This window comes from Poecilia reticulata, unplaced genomic scaffold (assembly GCF_000633615.1).
Source record: "Poecilia reticulata strain Guanapo unplaced genomic scaffold, Guppy_female_1.0+MT scaffold_286, whole genome shotgun sequence".
Classification (NCBI taxonomy): domain Eukaryota; kingdom Metazoa; phylum Chordata; class Actinopteri; order Cyprinodontiformes; family Poeciliidae; genus Poecilia; species Poecilia reticulata.
The window spans coordinates 50,441-60,917 of record NW_007615064.1 but is presented as its reverse complement, the minus strand read 5'-3'; the positions used below and the strand labels follow the sequence as shown (position 1 = coordinate 60,917).

Here is a 10,477-nt window from a genome sequence, read left to right as displayed (position 1 = left end):
GGGTAATTATTTCTGTTTTTCAGGAACTGATTTATTAAAAATTGTGATTTTATTGAATATGTGAGCAAAAATGATCCCAGCAATATGTTTATTTTACAAACTACATAATTATGTTGCTGACTAAATTATTTAGCTCCAAACTGAATATTTAGTTTTCTTTTGTCTGATTTTGTTATTTTATGTTACATTTATGGATAATTGTCATTTTAGTCGTTAAAATACCAAAACCTCTTCATAAGTTTATATTTTGTTCTTTCTAATGATGTAATTTTTAAATATTAAATGATCTTCTGATCAGGACTTGAGTCGATTTTTTTACCAAATAGATTTTTACTCTTGAATCATTTGGATGGAAACTGCCGTGGAGGAGCTGGTGCTCGTCCCTTCTTGGCGGCGTGAAGTCTTGAGCTTCCCTTGGTCCCGGGGTGCGGTCCTCTGCTGGTCGTCAGCCTGCTTCCTCTTGTTGGCTCCTCTTCTGCGCCGCGGACTAAGAACCTCTTCTCTCCCCTATCCACTGGTTTTTATACCCTCTCAACCCATGGTTGCCTGTGGGACGGGTCTACATGACTTTCTAACGGTCCCACTGGCTGTGGAAAGTCCCAACTTTCCCCAAGCATCACCGCCCTCATGACTCATTGCAGCAACTCCCTTCGGTACTTCCCTTTTCTACTGGACATCTGTTTTCCCAGCACCCCCGCCCAGTTCAGTGTACTAATTGCAACACAGTTTATTCTATTTCTCACAATCTTTAAGTCTTTCTTCATTATTTTTTGTAATTCATCACAAAACATAATCAATGTGTTATTTTATCAACTTATTACTTTAGTATGACTCTTCCTCACTCATCACTCCTATTCTTTAATAATTAGTGATCATTGTTCAACAATCAAGTCGTTACTGTTATCTCAAAGGTACAACCCTAAATGTCCATAATGCATTCTAACATCTTAACTGATTGAAAATACAGAACATATATTTTGATTATACGTTACAGACAATATTTGCTGTTATTTCTCAGGCCTTTATTCCGTTTTTTGCGTGTACCTGGACAGATCTCACCCTCTTGACCAGTTTTCACGACAACGGTCACTACATTTATGCTCTGGATGAGGGACTGCTGTAAAGTCAACGACTCAACACAAGTGATTTACTGTCGCCCCCTGTTGGTCATGAGGAGTGAATGCTGTAAGTTATGACTCCATACAATCTGCAGGGTGTCGTTTGGTACAAACTTTTTAAACTTTCATCAACTGAGCTTATTGTACTGTTAACTAATCGCAATTGGAAAACATATGATTGAACTAAAATGATTTCAAAGTGCATTGAGATGACATTTGTTGTGAATTGGCAATGTATAAAATGTACCTTTCAAACTGAGCTCAACCAATAATATAAAAAAACAAAAAACCCAACAACCAATACAAAAAGGTTCAGAACCCCAAAAGTAGACACCAAAATGTTAAAAACTCCAAAAGTAGATACCAAAATGTTAAAAACTCCAAAAGTAGATACCAAAATGTTAANAGTTTGTTTTCTGGAGTTTTGTACTCTGGTTTAGTTCTCTGGTTTAGTTCTGTAGAACTGAATTACTAACTGCTTCTTCTTTTCGGTCTCAGATCATCCCAGACATCTCCACGCTCCCCTGGTACACCACTCTGATTCCTCTGGTCATCGTTTTGGGAATCACTGCGATCAAAGACCTGATAGACGACCTGGTGAGGCGGCCATGTTGGATCCACAGATTTTAGCTGCTTTTTGACGCGTTTAAATCGGATAAATGAAGCAAAATGCTGGTCGGGTTACGCTGGACYTCAGTCTCTGTTGTCCTTCAGGCGCGTCACAGGATGGACAAGGAAGTCAACAACAGGAAGTGTGAAGTTTTGCTGGATGGACGGTCAGATCAGGTTTCAGTTCCTAATTATTTTGTTCTTTATTGCATGAAAAGCTGAATCTTGTGTGTTTGCTTCAGGTTTAAGGAATCGAAGTGGATGGACATCCAGGTGGGCGACGTCGTCCGCATGAAGAAAAACGACTTCATTCCGGTACGATTTGCTCTTTAAAAATTATTCTTTAAATTCAAAACTTTTTATTTTTATTTTATTGACCTGATCATTTGTGTGTGGAATGATGYTTGATTTCCTGTTTTCCTTCAGGCCGACATCCTGCTGCTGTCCAGCTCCGAGCCGAACAGCTTGTGTTACGTAGAAACCGCCGAGCTTGATGGGTAAGAGCTGCTCACCTTTCATCTGAAACTATTTTTAATGTTACGGGATTTATTGTAGAAATYCAAACCAGTATTTTCCCAGCAGGATCAACTGGTTGGCGCCGTTTCCCGCTTGGGAAAGTTTGATTTGATCTTTTGTTCCTGATTGCCGAGTCGGCGCATGACTCGGCAGGACAGAGTAAATTTAAAAACAAACTTCTGATCAGGAACTTTTAACGTTTTACTGTCAACATGCTGAGAAGTTTTACTTTGTTTGTGTAACTTTTGGATGCATCTCTGGTCCAATCGGCTCCGATTTCTCAGCAGATGTTTGAAATAATTCAGATATTGATTATTTTTGCAGAGAAACCAACCTGAAGTTTAAGATGGGGCTCAGAGTGACGGACCAGAGGCTGCAGGAGGAGCGAGATCTGGCCCAGTTCAACGGTAAACCTCAGGGTTAATCTAACGAACTATGTTTTAAAGTGTTAATACAAACACACGTTGTGCAGCACAGCATGAAAATGAACAAAAACTCAGAGTTTTATGTATTAATTGTTGATGTGGGTGAAAAAATGCTCTGGAAATAGTTTTGGRATATTAAGAGGAGGAAATGTATGGAGATAAATTGGGGCCAAAATTGTTTAAAYATAGCTTTCAGTGTGATGGTGTCAAATAATTTAGATTTTTATGGAGCTAAAATTTGGCCATAAGGTTTGTCTGAGTTCTTTTAAAACTAAAAAAACTATTTTTACATTTTGAAAATACAAAATTGAAATTCTGTTTTTTTTCCTTATAGTTTTCAAATTTCTTTCAGATTTTTTTTTCATTGAAACATTTTTGTCCGTTTCAAAATTATTTCTATCAGYTTGAAATATTTCAATGAAATGTATATTTCTTTTTTTGTTGCTACTTCAAATTTAAACCTGGATTATCTGACATCATCAACTAAAAATGATTAAACTTAATTTTTTGGTGTTTTTACTCATTTATTCAGTTTTTCTAACTTTTTGTTTCAGTATTTTAGTCACTTRTTTTGTTCCCTACCATCTGATCGCAGCTCTGATCGAATGTGAGGAACCAAACAACCGACTGGACAAGTTTACGGGGACGATGCTGTGGGACGGCGAGCGTTTCCCTCTGGAGCTGGACAACATGCTGCTGCGAGGATGCAAAATCCGAAACACCGACTACTGCCACGGCCTGGTCATCTTCGCAGGTCTTCACTGATTCAGTCGTTTTCTTTGAAATTTGGTTTAAAATAAACTAAATGAAGTKTTTTAGAGATGATTGATGCCTGGGCTCTGTTGCTGCAGGAAACGATACCAAGATCATGAGGAACGGAGGCAAAACGAGGTTCAAGAGAACCAAGATAGACGAGCTGATGAACAACATGGTTTACACGGTGAGACGGACGTCAACTTTAATTATTTAGTTTATTATTCAGGCTCTGCAGGGTTTCTGTTACACTTTTATCTTTCGGTATTAAAAAAGTCAGTTGTTTACTTCTGACATTTTTTCTCAGTTTTGATTTTCTCAACTTTTAATTTTAAAATTTGAACATAATGTTTGGTTATTTATTTGGATTTTGATGCGACTCGATGCAGAATAAAAATTTTTAGGGAAAAAAAGTAAATTTTTTTTATTATTGGCCTTGATGTTGTTCCATATTCGACACCCAGACAGTGTGATGCAGCAGGAACAGGGCTGCTTGCTGTGGCGCCCCCTGCTGAAGGCGTTGTGTTTCCTCTGTGCAGATCTTCGCTCTGCTCATCCTGGTRTCGGCCGGACTCGCCATCGGTCACTCCTTCTGGTACCAGAACATCGGRACCAACTCCTGGTACCTGAACGACGGCAAAACCCAAACCGTCGCCTACAGAGGCTTCCTCAGCTTCTGGGGCTACATCATCGTCCTCAACACCATGGTGCCCATTTCCCTCTACGTCAGGTCAGGAGCAGCTGCAGAGTTTTGACATCATCAGTAGCTTCCTGTTTGTCAGATCTGTTGACCCTCTGGGTTAAAGTAACACCGTTATGTTTTACAGTGTGGAGGTGATTCGTCTGGGCCAGAGTAAATTCATCAACTGGGACCTGCAGATGTATTATTCAGAGAAAGACACACCAGCTAAGGTACCAAACAACCAAACGTTACCGACACAGAGAGTCRGAACTTTTTCCATCTCGGCTCCTTCCTGTGTTTTTCTGCTCAGGCCCGAACGACGACCCTGAACGAGCAGCTGGGGCAGATCCAGTACATCTTCTCCGACAAAACGGGAACTTTGACGCAGAACGTCATGCAGTTCAAGAAGTGCACCATCGCCGGGCGGAGTTACGGTGAATACGAGCGACAAATGCTGGGACTTCAGAAACGAATCAGAGCATCAGATGAATGAAAACACTTTTAATGTTTATGGCTAAAGTTGAGGCTAACGCAGGGAGAAGTACATCTTGGTAAACCTTGGGAACCATCTGAACATGGAGAACTAAAATGTGTTTTTGTCTTTTCCTGTCAGGAGGCCCAACCACGTCTGAAGGAGTTGCTCTGGACAAAATAAAGGTACGAGTCGACGCTTGGAGTTTGAAGGTTTATCTGATCCAACCACATTTAATGATCAACTATCTGATTTTTACCAGGTTTGAAATATATATGATAGATTTATAATCGATAAATCAAACCACGTCTGGATGAAACGTGCAGATTCAACCGTATTATTTACCAAACGATGAAAACCTCAGATGAAATGTTCARTGTCTTTTGTTGTGACTATAAGTTATGGATAATATACYGAAACGCCCTTTTGTSTGTCCTGCCTGCCAGCCGGTGGACTGGACCTGGAACCGCCACGCTGACAGGAAGTTCCAGTTTATTGACCACTTCCTGGTCGCCAACATCAAATCCAAGAAGGACAAAGACGCTCTGGAGTTTTTCAAGCTTCTCTCGCTGTGCCACACGGTCATGGTGGAGAGCAACGAGGGTAAATAAATGATTTGGAGAAGAGTGGAGACGCCTGGATGTTTAAAGGAGAAACTCCACCTGACTGATCTCATCCCTCCTGTTCCTAGGAGGCGAGCTGGTGTATCAGGCCGCGTCTCCTGATGAGGGCGCTCTCGTGACGGCAGCCAGGAACTTTGGCTTCGTGTTTCTGTCGCGCACCCAGGACACCATCACCATCTCTGAGATGGGCCAGGAGGCGACCTACGAGATGCTGGCCCTGCTGGACTTCAACTCAGACCGCAAGCGCATGTCGATCATCYGTAAGACCRAACTCAAGCTAACGTTAGCATAGCAGCTCAGAATAAATAACTTTAGCAYAGCAGCYAGCTAAYGTTAGCATAACAGCCCAGAATAAATAACGTTAGCATAGCAGCCGGCTAATRTTGGCATAGCAGCCCAGAATAAATAACGTTAGCRTAGCAGCCGGCTAATGTAAACATAGCAGCCCAAAATAAATAAYGTWAGCATAGCAGCCCAGAATATATCACGTTAGCATAGCAGCCAGCTAACGTTAGCATAGCAGCCCATAATAAATAACGTWAGCATAGCAGCCGGATAACATTAGCATAGCAGCCCAGAATGAATAACATTAGCATAGCAGCCGGCTAACGTTGGCATAACAGCCCAGAATAAATGTTAGCATAGCAGCTGGATAATGTTAGCATAGCAGCCCAGAATAAATAACGTTAGCATAGCAGCCAGCTAACGTTAGCATAGCATAGCAGCCGGCTAACGTTAGCATAACAGCCCAGAATAAATGTTAGCATAGCAGCCGGCTAATGTTAGCATAGCAGCCCAGAATAAATAGCATTAGCATAGTAGCTAGCTAACGTTAGCACAACAGCCGAGAATAAATAACGTTAGCATAGCAGCTGGCTAACGTTAGTATAGCAGCCCAGAATAAATAACATTAGCATAGCAGCTGGCTAACGTTAGCATAGCATAACAGCTTGTCCGTTTGCCTGGAGAGTCCGGTTCTGTTGAGGTCACATCAGTCTGGGTTCAGCTGAAGTGTGAAGCAGGAAGTGAACTACAGAGCAGTGCATTCTGGGTASAGACAACCAAAACAAAGGGAGAGTTAATCAAACACTTTCATATTTGWGGCAGCATGTATGATGCTAACATTACGTTTCTCATTCACTAGAAGCGGATGTGTTTGTGAATTTAACTCGTCTTGTTTCCAGTGAAGTTTCCCGACGGACGGATTCGTCTGTACTGCAAAGGAGCCGATACGGTCATCTATGAGCGGCTGTCCTCAAACACCCGACACAAGGAATCCACCCAGACCGCTTTGGACGTGAGTCTCTGCTCCTCTTCAGAGGCGCCAACATGAACGCTAGCAGGAAGGACAGGGATGCGCTTTGTCTTGCAGATCTTTGCCAATGAGACGTTGAGGACGCTCTGCCTGTGCTACAAGGACATCAGCGCCAGCGAGTTTGAGGCTTGGTCCCGCAGACACAAAGAGGCCCAGCTGGACATGGTGGACAGAGAAACCGCCCTGGACAGAGTCTATGAGGACATCGAGAAGGACCTGATGGTTGGTGGGAAACGCAAACTAACGTCGGCTTCTGTAAATCCAGCTCTGCTGATTGGTGACGTTTGTTTCCTGCAGATGATTGGAGCAACAGCCATTGAGGATAAACTTCAGGATGGCGTTCCAGAGACCATCGCCAACCTGGCCAAAGCTGGCATCAAAATCTGGGTCCTGACCGGCGATAAGAAAGGTAACTTCCCCTTCGGACCGTAGAGCAGAGGGAATCCGATCCAACGTGTAGAGACGGAACCGAGTCTGAAAGTTTCTGTCTTTCCTTCAGAAACGGCAGAAAACATCGGATTCTCATGTCAGCTGCTGACGGACAAGATGCAGATCCACTATGGAGAGGACGTCAAGTGAGTCTGAACAGGTTCTACCAATCGGAATCTGATGCTCAGTGCTGCCACCAGCAGAGGGCGCTGCTAGCTAAACGGCTAGTTAGCCCTAAATAATCATAAACATTAGTTCTGCTAACGCGCTATACCAATTTAGTAATTAGCTGAAGCTACAGCTAAAGCACTGAGCAAAAAATTTGTTTAGCTCTTAGCTGGTTAGCAGAAGTGTGGCTACCACTGGTTAGCACCATGCTAATACAGGCAGATAAATGCTAACAAATGATCCACAGCCTCAGAGCAAATCTAAGATTCACCAGAATATCTGAGACATTCAGCTTTAACCTGAGCCGTAACACTTTAATGTTGTATTTCTTTAATATTTGCAGCGGTAAGCTGCTGGCCCGTCAAGCCGCCAGGAGAAATGAAGGTCCGAATTCACTTCGCCTTGGCAAAAAGAAACCCGATGAACCTTTCTTCCCTGGAACCAACAACAACGCTCTGATCATCACCGGAGGATGGCTGGTGAGACTCACCCACTCACAGCCACCGTAGAAAATGACCAAAGCTCTGCAGGCAGTTATTGAGACCAAACCTTTTATCTCCTGGTCAGTGCAGTTGGTCTCATAACTGATTATAAAGTTTGTTTCTTAGAACGAGATTCTTTATGAGAAGAAGAAGAAACGCCGCCGGCTGCGTCTCCGCCGCTTGGGAAGGAGACAAACTCCGGGCAACCCCCAGGACCCGATGAACGACCAGGAGAAGGAAATGAGACAAGTGAGAGCAGCGTGCACCGCCACTAGAGGGAGCCGCTGCACCGCAGCCGCCTTGGGAGCAGCTCGTGGTCAGCGGCGGCCATCTTGGAACAACGTGTCGAACCTCTTTGTCCCGCAGGTGGACTTCGTGAACATGGCCTGCGAGTGCGAGGCGGTGATCTGCTGCCGCGTCACGCCCAAGCAGAAGGCCAACGTCGTGAGTCTGGTGAAGAAGTACAAGAAGGCCGTGACCCTGTCCATCGGAGACGGAGCCAACGACGTCAACATGATCAAAAGTAAGGAGGCTAACGACCTCTGACCCTTAAACCCCGACCTGACCGACGGCCCTCTGTCCCTCCAGCCGCCGACATCGGGGTGGGCATCAGCGGTCAGGAGGGGATGCAGGCCGTCATGTCCAGCGACTACGCCTTCGCCCAGTTCTCCTACCTGCAGCGCCTCCTGCTGGTGCACGGCCGCTGGTCCTACATCAGGATGTGCAAGTTCCTCCGTTTCTTCTTCTTCAAGAACTTCGCCTTCACTCTGGTCCATTTCTGGTTCTCCTTTTTCAACGGATACTCCTCTCAGGTCAGCAGCAGCACTGCACAGTCCGACACTTTGTGTGACCTTTGACCTCTGAGGCTGCATTCACACCAGCGATGCTTGGTTCACTTTAATCAAACTGTAGTTTSTTTGAACTCTGGTTCATTTGTTGAGGTGGGAATGAAAATCTAATAAAATAATCTACATTTTCTGTAGARGGACGTTTTGCTCAGTGTCTTCAGAGGTTTTTTATGGAGTTTTCTTCCGTAGTTCTTGGCGCAGCGCCCCCACAGGCCAGGAGGGGAACAGGACTTTAATTAGTTTGGATCATTTTGACAGTGCAGTGTGAAAGTGAATCACACCAGATGATGAAAATGTAGCAAATGTTGCAACTCTGGTCCCCAACTGAGCCGAGGCTACGATCACTGCGTCGCTATGGTAACTAAAGACAAAGTGAAATAATCTGTCGGTGAATCTAGTAATTTTTCATCAATACTAATTAAACTATTGACGTAAAACAAGTTCCTGTTTCTTGTTGAAAAGTTTTGTCTTATTTTAAGTGTGCAGAGACATTATCAGACTCTTCAGGCTTGTTTCAAAGTTTTTCAGGATGAACTTTGACCTCCTTCAGCGGTTTGTCCCTTAGAAAMACAGATTATTGTTTTAAGCCTCTGGCTGCTGAACGCGGTGAGGATGAATGAACCTGTTGTCTCCTGCAGACGGCCTATGAAGACTGGTTCATCACGCTCTACAACCTGGCCTACAGCAGCCTGCCGGTCCTGCTGGTCGGACTCCTGGATCAGGTAGAAACTGGTTCCTCTGGATGTCTGAGGTTTTNAAGTAGATACCAAAATGTTCAGAACCCCAAAAGTAGACACCAAAATGTTAAAAACTCCAAAAGTAGATACCAAAATGTTAAAAACTCCAAAAGTACATGCCAAAATGTTAAAAACTCCAAAAGTAGATAACACAAACTTTCAAAACTTATAACGTTGGTTCACAAAAATGTTGTTCTCAAGGCATTTTACAAAAAGTTGTTTCAATTCAGTCATAGATTACTATTTATCCAAGTTATCAATGCATTAGGATTATTACATTTGTTTAACAATTTTGCACCAAAGGAAACCCAGCAGATTGTATGGAGTCATTACTTACAGCATTTACTCCTCCTGACCAGCAGGGGGCGACAGCAAATCACCTGTGTAGAGCCGTTGACTTTACAGCAATTGCTCTTACAGAAAATGCATGTAGTGACCGTGGAGAGGAAGAACTCCCCTCTACCAGGAAGAAACCTCCAGCAGAACCAGAACTGGGCTCAGTACCAGCAGCCATCTGCCGTGACCGACTGGAGCAGAGACGCAACAGGTTGGCTCATCAGGAGAACTTTCCATGTTCATGAACTTTCCACGTCAGCCAATGACCTCCTCCAGGAAGAAACCACAGCCAATCAGAGTCCCAGACCAGGTGTAACTTCTACAGAGAGAAAAATAATGGAGAAAACAAAAACTTTAATTTCTAACTAAACTTTTTGTTTAGTTGGAGGTCAAAGGCAGGTGGCTTAGATGAAGTGAGGTCTGCTATGTTACCGCAAAGGAGAGTCGAGCCAAGGCAAACCTGTTGATCTATACCATCCGTAAATTTGAGAAACTCTGTTCCGGAAGACATTTCTTCAAAGGTATCTTGAATGCAGTGAATGAGTGAGTGTAGGAACAGAGAGAGAGGGGGAAGGAGAAGAGAGGGGGAAAGATAAAGAAGGGGGGAAGGAGGAGGGGAAACAGTCATTCTGTCCCCAGTCGATGTTTTATCAGTTTGTTTTGGGGCAATTTGCTTCTGAAGCGATGGTCACATTGTTGTTGTTGTTGATAAAATGAAAAATGATTGCAGTGAGCAGCTTTATCCCATGTTTAAGATTGCATCTGCCTTTTCCAAAGAGGTGTAAGCGCTGCCAGTAGATCCTGAGGTTATGGATGAAGGTCACTGAGCTGGCAGAGCAGGTTTTAATCAGCCATTTGTTTATCATGCCCAGCCTTTTTCGTCTCCCCATCGAGGCGATGGAATTGGACCACTGAGAAATAACTTCATTTTTAATTTTCCCATAGTGTCCAGAAGAATATTAAA

At 43.6% G+C, this 10,477-nt stretch overlaps 1 protein-coding gene across 1 annotated transcript in view; it reads left to right on the top strand.

Moving 5' to 3' along the window:
* atp8b1 (ATPase phospholipid transporting 8B1) overlaps positions 1-10,477 on the top strand; it is a 24,835-nt gene that overhangs the window by 11,015 nt on the left and 3,343 nt on the right. The window contains exons 4-25 of the mRNA XM_008403065.1: positions 1,617-1,715; positions 1,833-1,894; positions 1,970-2,042; positions 2,154-2,224; positions 2,568-2,650; positions 3,264-3,422; positions 3,520-3,608; positions 3,961-4,151; positions 4,249-4,333; positions 4,414-4,537; positions 4,717-4,760; positions 5,022-5,178; positions 5,267-5,458; positions 6,383-6,495; positions 6,571-6,735; positions 6,811-6,922; positions 7,013-7,088; positions 7,454-7,589; positions 7,719-7,841; positions 7,959-8,115; positions 8,181-8,404; positions 9,079-9,162. Coding sequence (XP_008401287.1) covers positions 1,617-1,715; positions 1,833-1,894; positions 1,970-2,042; positions 2,154-2,224; positions 2,568-2,650; positions 3,264-3,422; positions 3,520-3,608; positions 3,961-4,151; positions 4,249-4,333; positions 4,414-4,537; positions 4,717-4,760; positions 5,022-5,178; positions 5,267-5,458; positions 6,383-6,495; positions 6,571-6,735; positions 6,811-6,922; positions 7,013-7,088; positions 7,454-7,589; positions 7,719-7,841; positions 7,959-8,115; positions 8,181-8,404; positions 9,079-9,162 — 2,619 coding nt within the window. The remainder of the gene's footprint in view (positions 1-1,616; positions 1,716-1,832; positions 1,895-1,969; positions 2,043-2,153; positions 2,225-2,567; positions 2,651-3,263; positions 3,423-3,519; positions 3,609-3,960; positions 4,152-4,248; positions 4,334-4,413; positions 4,538-4,716; positions 4,761-5,021; positions 5,179-5,266; positions 5,459-6,382; positions 6,496-6,570; positions 6,736-6,810; positions 6,923-7,012; positions 7,089-7,453; positions 7,590-7,718; positions 7,842-7,958; positions 8,116-8,180; positions 8,405-9,078; positions 9,163-10,477) is intronic.